The sequence below is a fragment of the Sphaerodactylus townsendi genome, linkage group LG14 (genome assembly GCF_021028975.2).
Source record: "Sphaerodactylus townsendi isolate TG3544 linkage group LG14, MPM_Stown_v2.3, whole genome shotgun sequence".
NCBI classification, from domain to species: Eukaryota; Metazoa; Chordata; class Lepidosauria; order Squamata; family Sphaerodactylidae; genus Sphaerodactylus; species Sphaerodactylus townsendi.
The window spans coordinates 8325654-8352456 of record NC_059438.1 but is presented as its reverse complement, the minus strand read 5'-3'; the positions used below and the strand labels follow the sequence as shown (position 1 = coordinate 8352456).

General features: G+C 45.3%; 1 protein-coding gene across 1 annotated transcript in view; it reads right to left on the bottom strand.

Annotated features, from left to right (window-relative positions):
* Nucleotides 1-393: 393 nt before the first annotated feature.
* Nucleotides 394-26803, bottom strand: part of CCDC102A (coiled-coil domain containing 102A) — a 36063-nt gene continuing 9653 nt past the window's right edge. The window contains 9 exon segments of the mRNA XM_048515835.1: nt 394-2198; nt 11823-11926; nt 13505-13675; nt 14146-14355; nt 16081-16197; nt 17242-17350; nt 17498-17626; nt 17628-17743; nt 21119-22048. Coding sequence (XP_048371792.1) covers nt 2072-2198; nt 11823-11926; nt 13505-13675; nt 14146-14355; nt 16081-16197; nt 17242-17350; nt 17498-17626; nt 17628-17743; nt 21119-21760 — 1725 coding nt within the window. The 5' untranslated portion in view covers nt 21761-22048 and the 3' untranslated portion in view covers nt 394-2071.

The window sequence follows — 26803 nt, the reverse complement described above, 5'->3', positions numbered from 1 at the left end:
CAGTGGCCAAAGGTATGTCACCAGTTAGACCTAGACAGCCCACAGATCCATATGTCCCCTTCTGTCTTCTATTTTTAAATATTCCCAAGGACCTGGAATCTCTCATTTCTCCTATTGCTCCTTTCAAAGGACATACCTGGCTCAGTCCCTTGCCTGCTTTCCTTATTCTAAGCCTGTAAAAATATTTTGTTTTTGTTTTTTTTAAATTCAAGGTTCTTGTCCTATTGCTAAGGAGCAGCAGTGGCGTAGTGGTTAAGAGCAGGTGCATTCTATTCTGGAGGAACCGGGTTTGATTACCCGCTCTGCTGCTTGAGCTGTGGAGGCTTATCTGGGGAATTCAGCTTAGTCTGTACACTCCCACACACGCCAGCTAGGTGACCTTGGGCTAGTCACAGCTTTTCGAAGCTCTCTCAGCTCCACCCACCTCACAGGGTGTTTGTTGTGAGGGGGGGGGAAGGGAAAGGAGATTGCCCTTCGAGTCTCCTACAGGAGAGAAAGGGGGGATATAAAGCCAAACTATTCTTTTTCTAAAGCCAGAATGTATTCCAACAATATACTCACTCCCAATCACGGAGTAGGCCTATTCATCGGTGACAAGGCATCTTCCAGGCATGTCGAAGGACCTGGGTTCAACACCAATATCTCCAGTTTAAAAAGACTGGGTGGGAGCTGATGTGAAAGACCTCTACCAGAGACCCTGGGGAACTGCTACAGTAGACAAGACCTTGATAGACTAATGGCTTAATAGAAGGTGCCTTCAGGCATTTCCACCTGCGTTTGTGCAGCAACTTCAGTTCTTGCCTGCTGTGAAGTCCCCTTGAGACTTGTTCTTTGCCTTCAAGTTACTTTTTGATTATTTGCTGCCTGGATGGCTGCCTTGGGAACTGAACCTTCGACTGGACTGACTCCAGAGGAAGTCCACCTCTCGCCTCTCCTCTCGTATACCCACTATGCACGGGTACTTGCAATGCTGGGCTCTTTTTAGTGAGGTTTCTAGCATTGGGTATTATCACCAAATTTTTGATGCTATTTTGTTAGCTTGAAGTTTGCTAACTTTCCATCCCCAATTATTGCATTATCCTCTTCCACTATGCCTGTTTGTGTTTTCACTGAATCTGGAGTCTCAGGGCTCCTTCCAGCTTTGTAAAATGTTCCCTTGCCACTTTGTCAACTATATCTTATTGCTGTTAGTGACGGTCACTACTGAGATTGAGGTGGTCTCAAAGATGGATGTAGCACCTACATCAACAATTCCTTTCGCGTATGAGTAAGAGGCAGCAGAAGGAAGATATCTTCCTTACACTAAGGCAGTCTAGTATGAATCTGGGCTCAAACTGGAAAGCAGGCCACTTTCTCAGGCCACTTTCTCACTGACACGGGTTGAGGTTGGATGCATCTTCTGAGTCAAAATGATAACTGAAGTGCCCACAGCATTGTGAACGACGCATCAGTCTTAAAAGCTTTCATGACACCAGGGACGGGTCTGATTCCCTCCCTGGTACACTTTGGTTTTGCTTATCGAATCCGTGTTCCTTCCCAGAAGACAAGGCGAGAGAAGGGGCAGGGTTCCACTTGGGCTACCCCTAACATAAATGCAAAAGTGTATGAACTGAGGTAAGTGGCATTATTTTTGGATTCTATGGAAAGACTACACTGGGTGAATAATACAAGTCTGGGTGGAGAATGACAGAGGAATGTGAGCACAGATGTGGTTACCACACTAGGTATCTAAATCCAAATAGTTCCCAGTGCTTGTGAACATGTGAAATTTGCCCTCTTGCACCAGGGATGCATCCCAGGACTGGTGAGTAAGGGGTATTAGGCAAAGTTTGACAGCTTCTTGCTTGAAGTATTCCATCTTGGCCCGGCCGCCAAGTTGTCTTGCTGCAGACTAGAATATGGGGCCTAGGTGCCTTTTTTTCAGCCTCTGCTACAGCTCCAAATTTGCTGCCCCTCAAAAGAAAAGTTTTCCTTGTTGAGGTCAAAAAGCCATCACTGCAATCAAGTAACTGTCCTGCCCCAGCACTGGTCTCTCTTCCTCAGCTGAAAGGGTCTCTCTGCTGTGCAGTTGCTAAGGAACTTGGATCTGCAGGTCTTCATCTTCATCCAAGTCACTGGTGCCATCACCAGGGTTGTCAGGGCCAAAACGTGAACTACGGATCTTCCCAAAGAGGGGGATGCTCTGCTGCCGACGAAGCCTGTTCCAAGAGAGAAGGAAGGGACTAAAGTAAATTAACAGAAGTCTGCATTGCATACAGTCCTTAGCATTTGGTTTTACGGATTCCTTTGCTCAAACAGCCTCCTCCAGTTTAATCTAGAGGCATCAAGCATAAGATCTGGGGCAGGAGACCCCAACCTCTGAAGCCTGTAGGCCTCTTTGGAATTCTGACGCAGCGTGGTGGATGCACAGTCACAAAATGGCTGCCACAAAATGGCTGCCGCAGCTTATGTTCAGTCATACAGTTGAGATTCTTGTGCTGTGGAAGCAGCCACTTTGCACAGCCAATCAAATCAGTCAGTTGCCTTGCTGGGCAAAAGTTCCACCTGGCCCCATACAATTTCTAAAAACACATGGGGGTATCAGAATAGATGTCAGTAAAAGACATGAGGCTCATGGGCACATATGAGGGACCCCTGTTCTTGGGAAACTCCTCAGGTGCTTTGGGCTCCATACTCTACACACTGTTTTCAGGGCTAGGATATGCCAACGAGCAACAGGGCTTCTACAACATTTCCCCTGTTCCGTTTTGCTACGGGTTCAAACTTATGTGTGTTCACATCCCATTTTTGTAGCTTCTGGACTCCTCAAGATCTCACGAAGGAAATTTAGGCATATAAATCATGGGTTTTGAGGTTATAGTTCACCCATATCAGGTTAACACCTAATAGGTAATCGTAGCAAAATAACAGTTCATCTAAGTTCCCCAACTTTAGAATTCAATCGTGGTAGAATGGAAGCCAAATCCAAGTGGGAGGGATTCTATTGGGTAAAGGCAAACTATTATGAGTGCTACATCAGTGTGATGCCAAATTTGCCCCTTAAGCTCATTTAAGTGTATTCTAACACTTTTCATTCAGAGGACCTCAGACAGAGAGATGCACAACACAGCCCCAGACGTCCTTTATTTTGGGGATATGCTATTTAGGATGCAGAAGTTTCTCTCTGTGTGTATATTTAATCCTTCCCCTGCAGGTCAATACTCAGTTCCAAACTGCACCTCCCTTCCTGGTTGCTCTTCTTCATACAAAAGTTCAAAATGCTTTTCTCTCTCCAAACTCACACATTTAACCCCATAGAGGCAAAAGAGACAGGGGAAGGTGGACTGAATGAGAAGAAATGACAAGTGGGGAAAAGAAGGCACATGTCCATCTCACCACTTGAAACTAGCCCCAACTGAAGCACCTTTTCTGAAAAGGCAAAGGCATTCATATTCTACCACACTCCCATGTGGGTAACATTCCTTTACTCCCTCCCCCCTATCCACAACCCATTTTCTACAAATTCACAACCAATAGCTGGCTTGCATGAAGTTAGATAATGGAATGCTGTTTCTCATAGCTGATCACTTAGAAGTTTCCCCCTTAGCATGAGACCTCCTTCTGGAAAAATGGTCAAAAGGTACCTTTTATATTTTCTAATCTTGCCTCCAAATTGTATAGAAAGCTGCTTTCAACGATAATCCCCCTTTGGAGCAGTCAAAGTTATTCTGGGAGTGGCAATTTTGCAGATAATCGATATTTCATAGATTTCCCTCCGCTTTTGTTCCACTTTAGACTCTCAACAAGGAACGAACCTTTTCCCATTAGAACCTAGCAGATATAAATAAACCTGTTCCCTCCACACCACAATAGCTTCCTTGCCTAAACTTCATCCAACTAAGTGAGTGTTCTGTGCTGATAAAGGCAAATTTTGACAGGCGGTCCCTCAGAGGTTCCAAGCAGCACTTAATAGACTTTTTGATTCAAGCAAGCAAAGATTGCTTCAAACCTTTTTTCAGATCCAAAGTATTTGCTGACAGGGCATTAGTATCTGGAATCTTTATCAAGGATGGGGGAGGGGAATGAGCTGATGAAATCACCAGAATGAACAGCTGCTTCCACACAGAGATTTTGGTCCAGCCTCATGACCAAACAGAGGTATGTGGTTTTCTGTTTACTTATTTTGGACAACTTACCAGCCGCCATTTTTCAGTGGTTCCCTACTGATCCTGTGCCCATCTTCAGTACAATGTTTCCCAAACCACTGAATGGGCAGAAAAGTGTGGATTTCTGAGGTGCCCTGACCACAGTGGCACCATTTACCCACTGCCCAGCCCGGCAGGATCTCATCAGATTTCAGAAACTAAATGGGGTTGGTCCTGATTAGTACTCGGATGAGAGACCACTGAGGAATTCCAAGGTTGCTATGTAGAGGCAGGCAACAGGCCGACTCTAAAGAGTCATGAGCCCCGGGCTTTCTCAGCATTCCCAATGATGTAAAAGGGTCCTCCTCACTTTGTAAAGGGCTTTCAGGTGAGGCAGCCAGAGGATTCTTGGTTTGCAGACTTGGCTCTTCCAGATTCACTGGGTTCACTGAGACCCCTTCCGCACATGCAGAATAATGCACATTCAATCCACTTTCATGTTTGTTTGAAAGTGGATTTTGCTATTCCGCACAGCTTCAAAGTGCATTGAAAGTGCATTGAAAGTGCATTGAAAGTGCATTATTCTGCATGTCCGGAAGGGGCAGTGTCTGGTTCAAATGTCCCTCAAGCCCTAGTAGCTGACACTGCAACAGGTCCTTGATGATCCTCTGAAGATGCCAGCCACAGATGCAGGCGAAACGTCAGGAGAGAATGCTGCTAGAACAGGCCATACAGCCCGGAAACCACACAGCACCCAAGGTCCTTGACTGCCTCCCGGTCTGAGCACCATTCTGCAAGGTAGGGCAGAAGTAGCGCTTGGGCTGACTTAGCATTGGGGATGCATTTGTTGCCTATGACAGAAACCGGCTCTGGCACTGAAGAAGCAGGCAGCAAAATAAAATGCCAGTCATGCCACAAACCTGCCAATTGTACTGGTCCCTTATCTTGTGGGTCCCTTCAGAGATAGATGGGCTCTGGATAACTACCTGTCCTTACCAGGTACTACCCTGTTTCCCCGAATATAAGACATCTCCAGAAAATAAGACGTAGTAGAGGTTTTGCTGAAGTGCGAAATATAAGGCATCCCCCCAAAGTAAGACGTAGCAAAGTTTTTGTTTGGAAGCATGCCCGACGAACAGAACACAGAAATATAAGAAATCCCCTGAAAATAAGACATAGCGCATCTTTGGGAGCAAAAATTAATATAAGACACTGTCTTATTTTCGGGGAAACACGGTAGTACAAGCTATGCCAACCTTGGCAAACAGACATCTTAGACTGCAACTTTCTTGGATTAGCCACACTAACTCCTACCAAGACTCTGGAGACTCCAGGGCCCCCAAGCCTCCCAAATAACTCTACATTCATTTAACACCCCCTCCCCCCTTAACGCTGAGAAAACTGCCTTGAAAATGTGGGAAGTTGACTAAATGCAGAAGCAGGATAAATTATGTAAGATACATAAAAATATTATAAATAAATAACAGAAGAAACACATCCATAAAAGATTTAACACAGGTTTTTGGGCACAAGAGCTATTTTATGGATTCAAAAAGCACCTTTCCTGCAGGAGCACCGAAATGTTCGCACACAACATAAAACAAACCTCGATCAAAATGAATCAATCCCCTGAATCCATCGTCCCTATATGGATGATGTGGATTAATTTTGATATATGTATAGACACACAAAATATAATAATAGCAATTGTATAATAATAAAAGAAATAAGCTATCTTTAAAATGAAAAATGACATAAAATTTTAAGTTTCACTGTTAAGAAGAGTAAGAACAAAGTCCTTCAACAGAAAAAGAGCAGTCTGCCTTGAATCCCAGTGAGAGAGGGAGACTACATGAAAATAAATCAATACAATTAAGTTCTCCCAAAATAGCAGCTTTAATAGACTTTAAAAATACTTTTGCTTATTTTCTGTGCTTGCATTTCAGAAGTCCAAGCCTGGAAAATACCCCAATTTGAATCTTATTTATTTCATCTCTGCCTTGCCTGTTTTTCCAAAGGGGACTCGAAGCTTACATCATTCTCCTTTTCTCAATTTTATCCTCTGAACCATCCTGTGAGGTAGGTGAGCCTGAGAATAGGGCCCATTATTCACACCCCTCCTGCAGTGCGGTTGGGAGCTTCAAAACAGAGTTTCCCCACTACTTTCTGAGCAAAGGGGAATCCTCCAGCAGCAAAGCGCTCAACATCCATGCAGCTCCGCCCCCCACTTCTTAATTCTCTTCCTGCCGGAGTTCCTGCTGTTTTGTGCGTGGGAAGAGCCGCAAAAGCAAGAAGACCCATGGAGGGCAAAACTTACAGCAGAGTTCTTCACAGAAACTGTGATGGGGGAATAAACATTGCTCTTTAAGAGGTTTTGAAAACCAGAGAGCTTTGGCCATCAGAGGCAGAGCTAGCACGAAAATCCTAATGAGTGTGCGTGCAGAGGAATCAGCTGCTGGGGAGAATGAAGCCTGAATCCAAAGGAGACCATGTGTGTATAGGTGGGATAAATAAATATTTAAAAGAAACATAAATCTTTGTGGATGTATCTGTTGCCTCATTTATATCCCACCAAATAAATCACACATAGCACAGAGAATGAAAAAAAATGTGAAAGTCTTGTTTTTGTTGGTTGTGGTGGGTTTTCTGGGCTGTGTGGCCGTGGTTTGGTAGATCTTGTTCCTAACATTTCACCTGCATCTGTGGCTGGCATGTATCACAGGTGTATCACAGAGAGAAGTCTGTTATACACTGTGTCTAGTCTTGTTTTTGTGTTTTACTTTGGGGATCCCTTGATACAATGTTAAGGAGTGTTTGGTTTTCATTATAATGTTAAGGAGGTCCAAAATTGGTTTTCATTATAAAAAAAGAAAAGACAAAATACCCCATGTTCAACCTGAAGACATGGCTGCTCATGGTGTTAACTCTCATGGTTGGCTTACGACAATTCACTGCCCAAGCAGTATCAGCAAACATACTCCAGGTGGCGCACCTTGCTCTGTCCCAGAGGATTCCAGAATGCTTTGCGACATTGCAAAGGATCATGGGATGCGGCTTTGTTGTTGCCTTGGAAAACACAGCACGCCAAAGGATTTCCTTGCTTGTTTGTAAATTTGGGCCTGTCCTGGTGGAAGCTCACAGCTACTGGATTCTCTCCTAGATTATAAGAAGGCCAGTGGCCAGACCTTCCACTCCCTTCAATGGGACCTCATTTGCATCATCAAAGGGACATCTTCAGAACAATTAACCTCAATCTTTCCAGCCTTCTCCAGTTAAAAATTTATGTACCAGTTATCCAAGCCAAAGCCATGAAGTTGGAATGGAGCATACCTCAGCTATAATGATTTCTGCTGCTTTTTACGGGAAAAAGCATGAATTATTTAAAAGAAAGAGCGTGGTGGGATCTGCCATGGAGGGGTGGGGGAAGAAGGAAACTCCATTATTCACATATGATTTAATGGCAACATCCCCAATAAAATAAGAAGATAAAAATCTTTTCTCTTTTTTAAAAAAATACCCAGCTGCCTCATCTTCAAAGGCTCTTTGGATGATACAGGATCGATTTGTCTGGCATGCATCTCAGCGTTCTATTGCTAGAGAAGCACACATGCAAATTAAAAAAAATACTTTTAAAAGGCAATAAAAATGAGAGTCTCTCTTAAAGGCACTTTGCTGCGTATGTCGCTCTAACCCGATCCCAACCTGTCATTTCTCTTTCTGGAAAGAGATATTACTCACAGGGAAGCTTCTTCAGCATGGAGAATCAAGTGTGTCCTACTTCAAGAGAGCTTCAATGCCCCCCAGTGGCAACGAAGAATGTCTGCAAGGAAGGCACCTCCACTGACATTCACCTCAGTTTCCCAGGATCATCTTCAACCTCTTCAGACCATTCGTCTATCCTTCTATTCTCCATTTCCTCAATAGCGTTGCCCACCCCACACGCAACACTCCTCGAGGGGAGGGTATTCCAGTCTTTTAGATCATTTTGGATCTTCTTAATTTCTGGACCTTCTTCATTTTTTAGATGAGACAACTTCGACTGCACACAGTATCATCTGAGGATGATCAAGCCCAGACAAAACAGATCTTTCTATCAACCTGAAGAATGCCCCAGGTTTGCAGAAAAATCTGAAATATTAAAAAAAATACATTGGGGTTTTTTTTAATCCCAAAAATGATAAAAGGAGAGCCTGCAGCTTTAAGAAATAGAAGCCCGCAGGAGCCATTGCTAGGCAACCAGAACATTTTAGGCTTGGTTTCTGTCAGTAAAAAGCAGGGAGACAGGGCAGGGCCTTTCCAGGACTATGTTGGCCTTTGAGGGAGGACTTATTGGACCAGGCCTAGCAGCCACCATCAGGCTACCTGGTTCTACCTGACTTGCATGACTCACCTAGGCCTGGTTGCTTGCTACAGTTCACCAGCAGCCACCATATAAAAGCCAGTGTGATGCAGTGGCGAGAGCTTCATGTTAAGATCTGGTAGACTCAGGTTCAAAACCCCAGTTTGCCATGGAAACTGACTAGGTGATGTAGGGCCAGTCACATACTTTCAGTCTAACCTGCCTCACAGGGTTGTTAAAAAGGAGAAGGGAAAGATGTAAGCTGCTTTGGTTGCCACTGTGAAGAAAAGTGGGGTATAAATGAAGATTCCCTAAGTGGCTGTTGCACGGCAACCACAACAGGCTTGATCACTGTCAGTAAAAGGCAAGGGGAGGTCTTTTCCTTTGAGGGTGGACTCACTGGAGCCAGGCCTAGCAGCAACCAGGTAACTTGCTATGAACCAACCTGAATGACTTACCTAAGCCAGGTTACTATTAAAAATGGTGCCTACATGAATGACAGTGTGGTGCAGAGGTTAGAGTTTCAGATTGAAAGAGTGACTGGCCCAAGGTCACTCAGGGAAGATTCTTCCCTCCTCCATTTAATCCTTACAACACCCTGTGAGGTAGACTAATGAGAAAGAGAGAGAGAACGCATGCCAGGCTCATGGTTACCTACAGTGCAATCCTAGGTATACACTTCTACAGTGCTGGATTTAGATGAAGAGAGGCCTTAGGCTATTCCAGTTGTGAAGCCCCTCCCAATCCCACACCCTCACAACTAGAGGAAGATGAGTCCACAAAATGGGGTCCACTTCAGTGAAGTCCTGGAAGGACAAAAACAATACAGAAATCAATGCTAGTGTCAAGTTGTCAATTTAAGACAGCATTGTTCTGAAATGGAGTGTGAGGAACATTACTGAAGGGTTGTTTAAAGACTACAGTGCATTATGGCACCATGTGTAAGAAAGGGCTATGACAGTGTCAAAAATATTATACACCTTGGCTGGAGGCCCCCTAGATTTTGAGGCCCTTGCCTGCAGCCGGTCAAGTCTATAGGTAAATCCAGCATTGCCCTTCTAACTCCACTGTGGACACGTTTTGATTCCACCAGCTTGCATTTTAATGCATTTTGTTTGATGGATGTCACTTAGTAGACTAATCCCACCAGCAACTGATTGTTTTCAGAAGTAGGGCTCTTACAAGGTATTTGCATGTGATCCAGTCAGAAAGAAACTCCCTTGTTCCAGCTATCCCTTGCGATGAGTCCCCGATTATATCCCTTGGGATCCTGCCGCATACAGCAAGATGCACTGTCCCACCTTTGACCATTCCAGTGTGGTAGCCATGATAGCCCATTGCAGAAAAATAAAACAGGAGTCCCGTGGCCCCTTAAAGACCAACAACATTTATTCCAGCATGAGCTTTCACAAGTCAGACCTCAATAGTCTCTTAGCTGCTTGGGCAGGGAAGGTAGCTGAACCCCCCTCATTTAACCTTCCAACCTGCCTCGGATGAAAGCGACAGAGAGAGATGGTGGGAGGTTGACCGAGGACTCCCCTTCAGCCCTCTCCCGTTCATCACTGCGTTTCTCCGATAAGGCTTGACGTTCCTTCCCTCTCAAATTTCTCCCCTCCTTTCCCATCAGCAGCCAGCTGTTGACAGGTAAGCCCCTGGGAGACAGATTGCAGCAATTTGAAGAGTTCCCCTTGATGCTCCCCTGCAATTTATCAGCGAAGAAAACTCACCTACCTGCTTCCCTACCTCATATCCTCTCCATCCCCTTGACACAATCTTCCCTTCCTGGAAAGGACTCCGCCAAGGGCTTATCTCATCCGAGGAGATAGGAGCTTTTCCAATTAGCCTCATTAAAACTGCACTCAGAGCTAAAACCCAGGCGCTCAGCTGCAGATCTTAAAGTTTACACGCAACCAATCTGCATGTTGCGTTATGCGGGCAAATGAATACAGAGGGGTTGATCTTTTTTTGGCTTTGAGTTTGCAGTGAGGCTTACAGAAGGAACAAGGGCCAAATGGAAAGAAGAAAATTTAATGAAGAGGAACATCGAGGGAAGAATATTGGTACTGAACTCTGGGTGTTTGGGTTCAGATCTGAGACCTGACTAGGGGACCTAAGTCCAGACACTACATTTGGTAAGAATCCATAGGAAGCTGCCCTGGGGCCTAAAGGCCCCTTATGAAATCTTCATGTTCCCATGAGCCCTGCCAGTCTTGTTGACTAGATATACCTTGGAGAGTTCCCCAATTCCAACGACTTTCCCGGGGGTGTGTGGGCCGGGTTCAGAGCACATCATGAAGGAAACAGCAAGCAGATGAGCTTCTAGGACAGGAAACCTCCGTGGGAAACAAATGCAGCAAATGGCGGGCAGGACAGAGAATCTCAAGTGGCACAAAAATAACGGGCACCAGTTACAGCGAAAATGAAAATAAATGTGCTCTAGAGGCGGGGGGAGGCTGAAAAAGAACCATTCTGGCTGGCAACACTTATTTTTTAAAAAAACGTTTAAAAGCTTTTTAAAACGTTTGCAAAGACGTTTTATTTGTGCTGTGCAGAAAGGCCTCAGTTAGCCTGCACTGGGTTTACAGGTCAGTTAAAAAAACTGCTGTCCACAGCTCCCAGTGCTGAAGCTGCTTTGAAAACTGAACAGTGGCTGCTTTGAAAACAAGCAAGCTGCTTTGAAAGCAAGCTGCTTTGAAAACTGAACAGTGGTTTACTTCTGCAAGAGGCAGGGCTCTAGTAAAGAATACATCAAAGGAAGGAGGATCTATCTGCCCATAAAGCGCACTTACTCATGCTCAGATTTTGGGTTGCAACACCAAACTTTGTCAACTGGCGCTGAAGCCATTAATTGAACGCATCAAGCTGCCTTATAAGTGAGTTGGACTATCGAGTTCAGCACTGTCTGCTCTGACTAGCAGCAGGTCTTCAGGGTCTCAGATTCTATTCATTACCTCCTACTTGACTCTCTGGATTGTAGGGGCCAAGGATCGAACCTGCAATCCTCTGCATACAAAGCAGATACGCTACCACTGAGTCATGGTCTCTTCCTAGATGCCTTCAACTCTTGAATGCAAGTGGATCTCCAGAGCCTTAAGGCGGAGATCACTTGCATCATGATCCTTTTAGTTGGAGATGCCACTGATTGGACCCCCCCTGCATACCAAGCAGAGGCTCTACACCTTTGCAAACTCCATCAGATTTGGAGATTAATGATAACAACTTTATGGATCTACCCCAAACTGTGTGACTCTGGTTGCAGCAGATTCCATCTGGTTCATCAATATTGTTTTCTCTTCTTCCATTACCTCTTCCCTGCACTTGGGCAGATCTACCAACCTCTTTGGCTGCTTCTACCCTACCTGGACTGCAGATGCTCCAGCTGAACTTGGAGGTTCTCACTTTGTTCCGTCTGCTCGTCGAGCGACCGCTGCAGCTTCCGCGTCTGGTTATGGGCCTCGTCAAGCTGCAGAATGGACAGAAGAAGAGTGAGGGCTACAGCCAAGCAGATCAAAACTGGCACCCACCACTGTTTCAAACACTTCTATGGCACACCCAGATGTCAGCAACCACTTCCCAGTTGATGTTGTTCACAACCACTATTGTGACCCAGAGTAGTAACTGATGAATAAATAAGAGTATTTAGAAGAGTTTGGATTTATAACCCCTTTTTCTCTCCTGCAGGAGACTCAAAGGAGCTGACAATCTCCTTGCCCTCCCCCCACAACAAACACCCTGTGAGGTAGGTGGGGCAGAGAGAGCTCCAGAGCAGCAGTGGCGTAGGAGGTTAAGAGCTCATGTATCTAATCTGGAGGAACCAGGTTTGATTCCCCGCTACCGCCTGAGCTGTGGAGGCTTATCTGGGGAATTCAGATTAGCCTGTACACTCCCACACACGCCAGCTGGGTGACCTTGGGCTAGTCACAGCTCTATGGAGCTCTCTCAGCCCCACCTACCTCACAGGGTGTTTGTTTGTTGAGAAGAACAAGGAGATTGTGCTTTACTGAGATCTCCTGCAGGAAGAAAGGGGGGATCCTCCTAAATCAAACTCCTCCTCCCTCCTCCCTCCCTCCTCCTCCTCCTCCTCCTCCTCCTCCCTCGCCACTCCTCCTCCTCCTCCTCCTCTTTAACACTTCCCCTCCACCCCTCCCTCCCCACTCACACTTTCTTCTCCCCACTCTCCTCCTTCTTCTTCTTCTTCTTCTTGCTTCTTCAGCTAGCTAGCCTAGCTATTTCTCTCTTCTTCTTCCCTTCTTCTCCAGAGAAGAACTGTGACTAACAGAAACAAAGGGTCACTTGCCCCAGCTAGCTGGCGTGTGTGGGAGTGCACAGGCTAATCTGAATTCCCCCAGATAAGCCTCCACAGCTGAAGCGGCAGAGCTGAATCAAACCTGGTTCTCCAGATTAAAATGCACCTGCTCTTAACCACTGCACCACTGCTGCTCCTTTAAGCATCCTTCCAGTGGGGGCTGTTTCAGAAAAGGCCCTGTAATGGATCTAAGTCAACTGAACTGCCCTAAATGTGCATACCCTAATCAGGGCTTGGTCCCTATATCTTTAAGCTAAGGGCAAAATGAGCCCCCCTCTCCACCAGGTATGTTTCCTCTAATCCCTATAGAGCAGAACTCCCCAATATGGCACCTTGGTACCTGCTGACACCTTTCATGCCACCTACCAGGTGTTTTTAGCAAATGCACAGGGCCAGGTGAGGGTTCTTGCTCAGCAAGACTTCTGGGTAGTCACTGGAAATTGGATTGGCTGTGCAGATTTTGTAGAAGTTCCTTCACTAAAGCTCCCATTACAGTCCAAGATCTTCACTGTGGCAGCACTTTTGTGGCTAGCTTCAGCTCCTGCCACAGCCATTTTGCAGCAGCCATCTTGTGGCTGTGCCCACCATATTGTCAGAATTCAAAAAGTATCCACACACTCCCTAAGATGCTCATGGTGAGATTTCAATGCTCAGTCTGAACACCCCAATCCCATACATAAAAGTTTTGGGAACAAGGAATATGGAGGAGAGGTTGCAACTAGTGAAATGGGCTACCTCATCCTCAGCCTGGGCCAGCTCCTTCTTGAGCTCTTCCACACGCAGGCGCAGCTTCTTCACCTCGCCTTCATGCTGCTCCACGCGCCGGTTGGCATGGGCCAGTTCAGCCGTCTTCTCCTGGTACTGTTTCTTCAGCTTGGCATGGATGTGTTTCAGGTCAGCCAACTCCTGAGAGAAGCAAACTCAGTGAGCTGGGCTTCCTCCGATTAACAAACGCTTGCCTGGAAGCCACACAGACACACATTCCCAATCCAGAAAGAAGCCACGCTCCCTGCTCCTAGAGCTTATTAAGTGGCATGGGGAAAAGTATTCAGCGCTGGAACACACATAAATATGCTTGATGCTAAATCAGCCCTGTAATGATTTAAAATGTTGTGCGTGTTTCTTTAAAATGAGAGGTAAATTGTAGAGGGAAGGGAAGTGAAAGGAGGAGGACAGAGCGAGATGATTGGTTGACACTGGAGAGTGACCATGTAGAGTTTGTGCTGAACCAAGAAAGAGTCAGTGTGTGTGTAAAAAGTGGGAGAGAGACAGCAGTCTGTGCTGGAGACTGACAGGGAGTCAGTCTGAGCTAAATTGAATCAGAGTGTGCACAGAACATGAGGGAGGGAAAATATTATGTGCTGAACTAACATCACCTTATTCTTCTCGAAGAGCTCAGTCTGAATGGTCTTGAGATCCGTGTCGAGGGCGCTGTCCGTCTGCCTCCTCTTGCGGGCCAAGACCTCCTCCAGGTCCTCGATCTGGGCCCGCAGCTTCTTGTTCTCTCGTTCCAGATTGAGCTTTTCTGTCTCAAGGCGCTCTCGCTTCCCCCACTCTGCTGCATTCTCAGCCTGCAGACGCTCCATCTGCAGGAGATAAAGATAAAGGTCAGGACAGCTGCTGAGAAGTGCCTGCAACAGGCAACCTGGTATCATCCACAGACTATCCTTTGGCTGCTAAAAGTAATCTCAAATGGCCCTGAGCAAACGGACAGAGACCAATGGTTTCAGTCAGCACCACTTTCAACCGGAGGCATAGCAAAGGGTAAAAGCTAGTGCATCCTCCCGCCCCGCCCTGGAATGCCCCCGCCCCCGGAACGCCCTCGTCACACCCCCACAGGGGGCGTTGCGCACCCCCGTTCCCTTGGAGCTACGCCTCTGCTGTCAACCATTGCATCGATATACCTGAATGCAAAGCTTCATGATATCTCCTAGGAATGGATAGTAACTAAACCTACCCCCTTTCCCCAATACACTCAACTCTTAGATGGGAAGCAAGTTTTACTCCGTTTCTACTCAGTTCAAAATTATGAACATGCAGAATTAAGGGGGAACCACTGAGATCCAAATTCTCTCCCAGCTGCATAGATCCACCCTTTCATTTGCATATCCCCACCGTGGATTCTGTTTCTTTATATGTTGCTGTGCAGTAGAATGCTGGACTTCTATGGCCTTCTCTATATGTTACAGCTGACTACATGACTCGTTGGAGATGTGGTGTCTGGCAAGAGTACTCAACCTGAATATGGACTGTTAAAAGTGATAATCTTCATTGTGAGGTGCAAAGGGTTTAGTAAAAGCACACACACCTTTTTCCTTTGCAATGTATACCCTCCCCAAATGCTGGCGGGTCCATATACCATAAGTCTTTGCTAATTATCACAAGGAAGTTGAAGAAGCCAGTATTTTGAAGGAAATAGACCAGGGGTAGGGAACCTGCGGCTCTCCAGGTGTTCAGGAACTACAATTCCCATCAGCCCCTACCAGCATGGCCAATTGGCCCGTAGCGGCAGAAACTGATGAGGTGCTGGTCCCTGGTATCTGGAAAGCCGCGAGTCCCCTAATCATGACACACAGAGGCTGTTTCCACACAGCCAAAAAACAGTGCCCAAGGGACGGGAAAAAACCCGATCCCTGGGGTGCTGTTCATACAGGATGCTGTTCATCCACAGACTATCCTATCATCATGCTGTTCATACATCCTGGCTCCCCCCCAAGTGGTGTGAAGGCGCCGCTTTTAAACCTTGCTCGATGAACGAGGTTTTTTTAAAGTGGCGTCTTCAAGCCAGCGTGGTGCGAACCGCACCAGCAGGATGACGCCGCTTTCCCCCGCCCCTCCCCTCTCCCTCCAGCGTTGCTCTGGAGGGCTAGAGGGACACGCCCACGCTGCCCTCTGACCCCTAGTCCCTGAGCCTCCACAGGCATAATTTATGCTGGTGGAGGTTCGTTTCTGCTGCTGTGCAGAAAAGGCCAGAGAGTCTCTGCTCTTTCAGAAAGTTTGGAATCAGAAGTCAAGGGTCCACTGATAAAAACAGCCTCTTTCCCGTAAACGTAATGCAAATATTCTGCTATGGATTGAAAAGATTATATGAAATCATCACAGAGTTCTTGAGGTGGATTTTTGTGGTGGCAAGCCACTAACACACCAGACACATAAAATCAAAAGGCAAATCTTTTATATTCTTGTAACATCAAGGACTTTTGGTGCTGAGTTGTCATTAAGTTGGAATGAGGCAAGTGGACGTGTGACAGGAGACCTTAAATAATCCAGAGAACCCAGAACTCAGTGAAACGTCACATCCTAATTCTCACCTCTGACCGCAGCTCGGCCAGTTTCTTGTCCATACTTGATCGAGCTCCCAGTTCATCTTCCAGGTCCTCCGAGATGCGCCCCAGCTCATCCTGGTGGATCTCTTTAAGAATGTTCAGCTGCAGCAGAAAAAGAGAAGCTAGAAATTCTCTGCTGCCAATGAGGAGGAGGTCAGTGCTTTTAAAAAAACAAGGAGAGACTGTGCTGGACAGCTGGTCCCTCAAGCTCAGTGGTTCTCAACCTTCCCTTTAATACAGTTCCTCATGTTGCGGTGACCCCCAACTCTAACATTTATCCATTTTACAGATGGAGAACACTGATGCAGAGTCTTAGGCAACCCCTGTGAACGGGTCATTCGACCCCCAAAGGGGTCGTGACCCACAGGTTGAGAACCACTGCCAAGGTCTTCTGGATTGGACAAACTTAGATTGCTGGGTTGATAGAGAATTCTCCCATGGTTAAATGGGTCTGTCTGAGATGTATAAGTTCCATCATAGTTTTTTTAAAGGGTAAAGAATAAAATGGAAACAGAGATGGAACAAACAAAAGCATGCATGATAAAATGGATGCAAAACTTCAAGGGAGAGATAACTTTTCAACAGTGGGAATCATTACGGACTAAAAACATTAAACTCTCTGCAAGTCAGATACTGAAGGAGAACTGCCTTGGAGAATGGTGGAGTCTCCTTCTTTGGAGGTAGGATGATCATATGTCGGAAGTGCTTTGCTTGTGTGTTCCTGCATGGCAGGAGGTTGGACTTGATGGCCCTTGTGGTCTCTTCCAACTCTATGATTCTAACTGGTATAAAATGTTTTTCAGATGGTATATTACACTTGAAGTGATTAAGAAGATGATTAAACAACATGATGGTGTATGCTGGAGATGTAATGAAGAGGCTGGAACTTTTTTCACATGTGGTGGACTTGTAAAAAAATCATGGTTTTGGATAGAAATACGTAAGAAGATACAGCAGATAATTACATTTAAATTTCCTCTTACTGCAAAAACTATGCTGTTTGGGTACACTACCAGAAAAGCTCCCCCAGAACTGAATGAACTGTACTAGTACTCAGTAACTGCTGCAAGAGTTATAATCACAACAAACTGGAAATCCGATAGAGGTCAGGACAGCCCTTGGCTCAAAGACTTGGAGGTTACCCACCTGTTTCAGCACTTCCTGTTTGTTCTTGTTCAATTCCTCGAATTTGATCTTCCACTGGCTCAGTTCACCTTCCAGTTTCTCGATGTTCTTGCTGAGGGACAACTTATCCCTGGAAGAATAACAGAAAACAAGGCTCACAGCTTCATTCTGGGCATTTAGGACTTCCCCATAAGAAAAGCAATACTTTACTGCAAAGGCTCGAGAAACCTCCCCATCATATGACCAGACAGGAAGTGATGTCACATGCAACACTCACTCCCGCTCCTTGAGTAGCACTTTCTGAGATTCATCCAGACGCAACTTGAGGGCGGTGATCTTGGTGGCATCTTCCCTCACGATGACTTGAGGGCGATCCTCCACAGCAAAGCGGTTCCTTTCTTGGCGGGAACGAAGAGAGGAAGGCCCAGGGCCAGCTGGCCAGAAGACTCCGTTGGTCCCAGCACTCAGAGCCTTCCTGTTTGCTTTTCAGAAGGTTCTCCATCAATTCAAACTCCTGCAACGACTACAGATAATGCAGGGAAGGATGGTAGGGAGAGAAGAGTTTCAAATATTGACGGCTGCGGAAGAAGAATAGGGCTTCAAGACTTCTACTCAGGGATTTGCAAGCGCTTTGAGCAAACGTGATAGAATATGATGTCAGCGGTGGCATGTGGGGGGAATTGTGCCCGGAGCAAAATGGCGCCCCCCCCCCACTTACCTTAGTTCAGCCAGCTGCAAAAAGCAGCCAGCTGAAAAAGAAGCCTGGTGGGAACTACACTTCCCAGGAGACCTTGCGAGCCCCAACTCCTGCAGAGGCCTCCCTGGGGGGGGGGGGCTTTGTGGTTTCTGCTCCTGCCGCACCAGCAAGCTGCTCCAGACTGTCGGGTCTGGCAAGGTGGGGCAAAGGGGGAAGAAGGAGGGGTGTGGGGTGATTCCCCCCCCCCAAGTGATTCCAATTGCGTGTGCCTGGGCTGCAGTGCCTCCCGGCCCCGTTGCAGCTACGCAACCGTTTGGGAGAAGGTTGGAAATCCCCTGGGATAGAGCACCTTTTGCTGATACTCCTGTGTTGCAGAACCACTCAAGAGGGGTTTGTTTTGGAGGACCTTTGAAAAGTACTTTCTTCCTGCTGGGCTGTTTTAAATGTATAGTCCTTGACTATTTTGCTGCTTGGCCTGCATTTTCTACCAGTTTTTAATTCCTTCTTTTAAAAAAATGGTCATTGGCTTTATTTCACGAATCAAAGGTTTAGAAACTTGGCTTATTTTATTATTGTAAGCCACATTGGATGTTGCCTGGAATAAATAGGCAGGATAGAAATGCTCATGACCATAGTTACGACAGAACACGTTGCAAGCTCTGTGCCACTACTGGGCAAACAAACCTACTTTCTACTGAGTCAGATATTTAGCCTCCCCTGCTCAGCATGAAGCAGGGAGAGATCTTTCCCAGCCTTGCACTCTAATATCATTAATAGGATCAACCAGCAGCAGTTCTCTCAATCCACACTGGAAAATCTTGCAGGGGTGGGTAGACTCAAGCAACCAGGTACACATTTGATAGTCATCGGACAACAACACAAATCTCAACATGCTCCATGGGTTGTGGCAACCTTCCATGGCAGAGCAGGGATTGGAACCTGAGACTTCCAGATACTAGTCTGACACTCTTAACCCTCTTATATAAGCCTGCAAATAGCCAATTGCACACAACGTGTTTGCTGCACAGTAGAGGCAAATGTCTGCCGCAGCAAGATTTCTTGTATGGACATATTTCCTCCTGTTCCACTTTCACTTTCTACTCTCTCCGCGACGAGTAAATCCACATACAGCACAATTTTAATTTTGCTTTGCTGCCAGAGCGGGAAAGATTTGCCAGTGGGCACAGCTTTGCCCCGGACCTCTTCCTTCTGTCCACAGCCAGCCTGCCTAGTCTTACCTCCCACCCACCATCACCACTCCCTTGTGATGCTTTGCATACCTCGCCCTCACTTCCCATTTCTTGTCCTGCCCTATCATTCCTATTGCCCATGGCCTCCCTGCTCTTGCATATCTTTAGATGTTTGCAATTTAAAACGAAAATTAAATAACCATATCGATAGATCGATGAATCAATACTAATACTAAAGAAATGTAAAAATAATAAGACTAGTTGATCAATCCAAACACCAGATTTGCCCCAGTATTTGAAATTCACCTATTCCCCAATTTGCCTCTCCTGCCGTTTCTGAAGGAAAGGGGGGGGCACATTAGTGAGCTGCAGCAGAAGTGAACAGAAGTTACGTCCCACTGATGGAAGGCAGTGGACAATTTAGTCTGCACCCACCCTCTTGTCATGCTCTTATGCTGGTCTTGCTCTCCAAAGCCTCACAAGCAGGGCTGCCCCTGATAGTGCCCAAACTGCCTGAATGATTGATAATCATCTGATGGTCTGCAGTCACCCCTGAATTGCAGATTAGCCTGTGGGTGGTTTAGCTGTAACCCTGATCAAGAATATTGAGTTAACCACCAGGGCAGGAACATCTGCGCTCATCCCAATCAAGTTGCAGCTGCTTCCATCTGTTGGAAGATTAGCAAAAATAGCTTGTTTTGATCCTGACGGTGAAATCCAGCAATTTTGGCAAAGCTAGGCTTGAAAGCGAGATGATAATAATACCGTTTGTAGCACCTCACATATAAGGAGGTTATATATACATGTACTGTGAATATCACAAATTGACACACTGCCATTCTTGTTAATTTTGCCAAAAACAGTATCAGAATTGTCTAAATGTTAACAATATCTGCTTCGTAGCCCTTTGAGCTCGACTGTAGCATAACAATCTCCGATTTCTAATATTTGCAGGAGCGCATGTGAAAAAACTAAAAGGTGTTATTACCCATCAAGCTCTCTGCAAGACGCTGTGGGCTGAGCAGCTGTGAAGTCATGGAATATTCATAAATATTCTAACAAAGAAGGGAGGGTTAGGGGAAAAGCTGCTGTAACGGATTGGATAATTGGATAATTGGGTAGGGCAGAAAGAACCTCAGCCAGGGCCTGGAGGAGGAAAGGCTGTATGTTGCCAGGGTAGGTGTGTGTGCACAGATACAGGGTGCCAAGAGGAAGAAAGAGGGGAATATTTCACTGCTGGCCTTTCTATACAGTTGCTGGGCAGAAGTGTGGAGAGGGATGAATTTCACACACAGGCTGAAGGCAGAACTTTGTTTGCAGACCACCAGGATAAATATAATGGGAAGGTGAATTAGTCAGTCATTTAGTGCAATTACAGCTCTGCACCCACAGAGCTATAACCATCTTGGATTCCACAGCCAAGGCAATGTGGAGCAATTCATCCCAAAGCACAAGCAGGGGGGAAGGAATGGAGCAAACTGCTAGCTGCTTGGAGAACAATTAAAAAATTTTTTGGACCATCTATATTCTGCATATGTAAAATTATCATCTCCACGATCAGCTCCCAGAGGTCTTTGCTTTCAAGGCCAAGCAATTTTCTTTTGATGCATTTTCCAGCTGGCTCTTTATGGTAGGAAGGAGCTCCATCCCCGCATTCTTCTTACAACAAAACCCTCTCATTACTTGGTATTCCGGCTCCTCCCAGAAACAAATTGACACTGCATATTATTTCAGGGGCCTTATTGCAGACTTGTCTTTCTCTGTCAAAATATTTAAAGGGTTCCCCCACCCCCTTTTTTTTCATTGACAGAAGGATATCAAAGACAAGTGGCTTGGACACAGAAACATTTGAAGGAATCTTGTTATTCATCTTTTGAAAAATGAGATTTTCGACGGTTTAAATGATGTAAGCTGCTTTCAGCCCTGTGGATCGGGAGGAAAGCGGCATTCCCAATATTTGACACAAATAAATACAGTAAGGTTCTCCGCTTGCCCAACTCTCTTCCCTTACCTTGTTTTTCGGCAGCTTTTCCGAGCTCACATCTCGAACAGGCTCCTGTTCTGGAGAGGCCTCGCTCTCTTTTTCGGAGGCCATGCGGTTGTCCATCTCCTTCTCCCCCTCGCCTTCGCCTTTCAGTCGTTCCATTTCTTTGCTCAGTTGCTCATTCTCATTCAAAACTTCTTGCCTCTCCCGCTTGAGGCTCGTGAGCTCCTTGGTCAGGGTCTCCAGTTTCTGGCGTAGCTGGCGCACATCGTCTCGGGCCTTGTTCCGCTCGGAGCGCACCTTGCTCCATTTCTCCCTCCAGTTGGCGGTGCAGTCCGACCACCATCGCATAGTCTTCTCCATCTGGGCTGCTCTGGCTCGGGCCTCCTCCAGCTCACGCAGTCGCAGTTCCTCACGGCTTTCCCAGTCGCCATCGAGGCAACTGGCGCCCAGTAAGGGGAGCTGAGGAGGCCCAGGCGAGGGTGTGCCACTCTTCGGGGTGGGGGGTATAGAATCAGAGAGGCTCATTCTCTCAGGCTGAGGGCTGCCCAAGATGTTGAGGAGACTACTCTTAGAAAGCTGAGGTGATTCGGCGAGCCGGGAACTCTGATTCATTTTCTCTTCCAGGTCAAGCCCTTGGAGAAAAGCAACTATAACTGAATCGTCCATTAACAGGTATGAGATGAGGGATCTAAAATCACCATTTGCTCTTCAGTAAAAATAGCTTCTTTTTTTAAAAAAAATAACATGCAATCCTTTACACATCACGGGCTTCGCAGCTTTCTCTTTCCAAAATTCATCTCAGAAAACAAAAACAAGCCACTTGGAATCAGGATGTCCAACAACCCCGAAGAGCACCAAAGATGGCAATCCAGAGAGAGCAAATGTTCTTGTCCCAGAGTGAGCATCTTACTGGATAAGTTTCATGCAGTTGTAGAAATCAGAAGAGGGAAATGCCTAAATAGGAAGGAAGAAAATGGAATGTGACACTTTAGAATTTTCAATTTACCTGTCATCATTAGACATGTTTCCTGAGTGAGGAAAAAGTATTATGACTATACCCTCTGTATAGGGTTGCAACCTCCAAGTGGGGCCAGGCAGTTTAGTGGATTTACAACTGATCTACAGAGCATAGAGATCATCAGGAGAAAGCAGATGCTTTGGAGGATGAACTTTAAGGCCCTATATCCGGTTGAGGTCCCTCCCTTCTTCAAACCGCAGTGTTCTGAGACTCCATCCTCAAATCCCCAGGAACTTCCCAACTCAGGCTACCCTGCCTCTATGGCAAACATCTATGCCAAGCCCAATGACCCCTTCTAAGCACTGATGCTCTGAAACAGACCAGAAACCTTCTGCATGCAAAGTTGATGCTCTACCACTGAGCCACAGCCATGAAAACCAACCAACGGACAGCTGAATTTCATTCCATGATGTTTTGTTGTTGGTCCCCAGAACCTGGTACGGAAGGAGGGGAAGAAACCTTCCCCACTCACATTTTATTGATTGATATCATCAATCAATGTAACATTTTACAGATCTCTACAGTGGAGAATCTCAGCACCTACCGCTCCCGTTTCCACCCCCAATCTGAGCAGTAGCAGGAGAAAAATAAAATTAAAAATGTGGTAATATTACTTCTGGGAAACCGTGCAAGTCATGCCATGCTTCTAAGAATCACTGGAAACTCTATGGTAAAACAGAGATTCCGGTGATTCCTAGAGAGGCATGACACCATTTCCAGGGTTTCTCCCAAAAACGACACAATGCCATTGCTGCCCCTTGTCTCTCCCACTCCCAGTCGCCCGCTGGTTTCCAACCTGGGTCTGCCAACCAAAGTTTCCACCAAAGGGTGGAAAACAGACATGTGGTATCATGTAGTTGTTCCAGGATACAGGTGCAGATACAAATCACTGTTCATTAAGGGAGAAGGTCTAGGAACGGATAAGGATGGTGAGCTGGTGGAGCAAAGTTCCCAGGGAGGGATCTATCTGCTGAGATGTCCAAGGAGAGCAAGTTGGAGGAGTTTCACTGGGAATTCACCTTCCAAAAAGCCAACAACTTCCATTGACTATCTAACTACATAACATAGTTTTGCCTTTAGAAAGCTATGGGAGGATCCCCGATACAGATTTGTACCTCAGCGCTGGGGAAGATAGGAGTTAACTCCTCCCTACACCAGTTCTCTGAGCAAACTCCTCCCCACCCCCGTGCTTTTAGCTCTTAGAGAAAACCCCAAAACAAGGTTCCCTTTCTTTACACTGGGACTAAAAGCAACCTGGCCTAAACAGGAGGAATTTTGATAGGAAACAAGTGCCAGAGAAGTAATAGTCTAAACAACGTCCCCAGTATGACAGCCCTGATTGGTATTATCCCTTCCCCATTTCCATAGTTGCTTTGTCAGCTGCACGACATACCCTAACACAGATTTCTGTAAAGACTCTGCGAGAGTCTTTGTTAGTTCAGATCTTGGCAGACATGTTGTTTAGGTTGAAGGTTAGGATGTGCAGTGCAAATGTTTCTTTTTGCTAGGTTATCTTTCCCTTTCCCCCCACAGTGTGGTATAATGGTTATGGTACCAGACTCAAATCTGGGAGACCCAGGTTTAAATCTCTGCCTTGGCATGGAAGTTCACTGGGTGACATTGGGCCAGTCGCTCTTAGCTTAAACCTACCTCGCAGGGTTGTAGTGTGTTTTATTTTTTCTATCCATTGGCCATTGTAAATTGTGGTTTCAGTCTGAGCTTTTTATGTATTTACATTTATTTATACTGTAAGCTGTCTTGAATTCCTTCAAGTTGAAAGGCAGCTTAATAAACATTTTAAATAATTAAAATAAAAAGGAAGAGGATAGAGTGAGGTTGTAAGCCACTTCGGGTTGCCACTAAAGAGAAAATGCCTAAATAAATAATCTGGACTGGGATCCAAAGACTTAGAAAACAAAACAAAAATTTCCACCACTCTTGCCTTATCAACCTTTCATCAAATTGAAATATTGCAGAGGAGTGAAGAAGCTTTTCTTTGGATTGTTATAACAATTGAAAAAAACCCTGAGGCAATTCTGTTGGGGTTGATGGGGAAAAGTATTCCTGATCAATATAGAGGACTTTTTATGTATATGACAACTGCAGCAAGGATTTTGTATGCATACAAATGGAGGGACAACAAAATTCTAACAAAACAAGATTGGATCTTGAGAGTCACAGAGTATGCAGAGATGGCAGGCAAGGCTGATGGAGATAAGAATACGGACAATTTTCTGAAAGACTGGAAATCCTTTGTGGGCTACTTATTGAAAACATATACAAATAGAGAAACAACGGCAAGATTCGAGACCTAAATGAAAACAGCATACTGGATTAAGACAGCTTTATAAGAAGGACTAAAAGTGAAAAAAAATTGTAGATATTAATTATAAGTACGGAGTTAGAATTATGCTTGGATCCTTAGTGAGGTAGCTGGTAGGTGTTTGTGTAGATGTGTTTTTTCCCCTTTTCATTTAATATTATTATTATAGGCGAGGGAGGACCAGATCGGGATTTTTTCTTTATCTATGAATGTGTTATTTAGATGTGTAAAATAAATAAAAATTCTAATCTGAAAAAGATCGTTATTTCGTCACATGACTAGCAGCCAATCTCTCGTGATGAGGTCACTTTTTCTTTAACCCTTGGTGAGATGGTTCAAAAGGTTGGTATTCAGCAGTTGGCTGAAGAAGAATCTCCAAATGGCAAGGGCAAATTGTGCCTCATTTTTATTACTGCAGGTGTCTTCAGTTCCACATTGGTAACAGAATTCAGGGAAAAGGACTGGTAGGTTTCTCTGAGGCAACAGCCACAGGGTGTGAAGTGATGTCATACCATTTTTTTACTCCTCTAAAACCAATTTCTAGGACTTGGTCTGGAATTCGTAGGAGAAAGACCAAGCAAAACTGGAGGGAAAAGTAAGGATGTTTTACATTTTTAGCCTGAAAAAAGTAAAGTAAAGAAAAAGATTAATTGCATCCAAGAGGATACAAATAGAAACACACACACACACAGGAGGAATCGGAAACCATGAAGCACAGACTGTGGCCAGTTCCTGCCCAAAGCTGTCATTAAAAATACCCACACAATTTATACACTGGCCAAAAAGAAAACAGAGCACTCTGTCTCAGTTTTCTGTTTAAGACAAGGCAAGAGACCATTGGAAGGTAAATGGAGAAGAATAGGGGAAACTTTTTTTTCTACTTTGGGGCAAAAACAATTGTTAACCAAGATGGCCAACAGGTCCCCATAGGGAGAAGCATCTTACATATATGCTAGTGATCCCCCCCTTCAGGTACTAATATCAAATAAAGTCCAATAAGGCCAATAAGGCAGTCGCAATTTAAAGGAAGTGCCTCAGATGAAATGCAAGGATAAGGAAAAACTCGCAAGGAACAGGAAGGATACAGAAAAATTAGGGGAATGGGATTTTTCTTCCCCAGCAAAAATTACAGGGTCGTCATAAGCCAGCTGTGACTTGACAGCACAAATACACACAGTAATATCCCCCACTTGTAACCTCTCAGGCAACCTCTAGCCAAGATGGGGTGAGTGTGATGCTACAGAATGTTCATAGATCATCCAGTTAATGAGGAAAAAAGACTCAACAACAAAATGTTGACAATCATCACATGCGGGTTTTTGTTTTTTTTTTGGGTGGGAAATGAATGTTCAGCTTACCTGAGAGAAAAATTTTCACATAGGGAAAGAAGACCTGTGTACTCTTGGCAGTCTCGATGGGGACAGAAGAGAGACCAAAGGCCCTGAATTTGAGGTGAGGGGAAAGGTCTTGATGCAGAGTAGGGAGTAGGTGGAAGGCAAAGTATACTGCAAGTTGACAAGCCAGAACCTAAGAACAGGTGGTGGAGACAGAAGCCTAAAAGAAGACAGTGCAAGAGGACAGGAGATAAAACAAGATTGTAGGGAAAAAAACTCATGGGCTCATTCCAAGACACGCAGAATAATGCACTTTCAACGCTTTCAATGCTCTTGAAGCTGTATGAATGGCAAAACTAATTTGCAAACAGTTGTGAAAGTGGTTTGAAAACTCTGGAGAACCTGGAATTTTTGACCCATGTTGTAGAAAATTCAAAATTCTGTTTTTTCCTTAACTAAATTTTGTTTTTGTACTTAAAAAAAGAAAAAGTATTATCTTCCTCCAACCCAGAAAATGGTAAGACTTTACATCAAAATGTGTTGACAATCATCACATGCGGGTTTTTGTTTTTTTTTTGGGTGGGAAATGAATGTTCAGCTTACCTGAGAGAAAAATTTTCACATAGGGAAAGAAGACCTGTGTACTCTTGGCAGTCTCGATGGGGACAGAAGAGAGACCAAAGGCCCTGAATTTGAGGTGAGGGGAAAGGTCTTGATGCAGAGTAGGGAGTAGGTGGAAGGCAAAGTATACTGCAAGTTGACAAGCCAGAACCTAAGAACAGGTGGTGGAGACAGAAGCCTAAAAGAAGACAGTGCAAGAGGACAGGAGATAAAACAAGATTGTAGGGAAAAAAACTCATGGGCTCATTCCGCACACGCAGAATAATGCACTTTCAAACGGCTTTCAATGCTCTTTGAAGCTGTGCGGAATGGCAAAATCCACTTGCAAACAGTTGTGAAAGTGGTTTGAAAACTCTGGAGAACCTGAATTTTGACCCATGTTGTGAAAATTCAAAATTCTGTTTTTTTTCCTA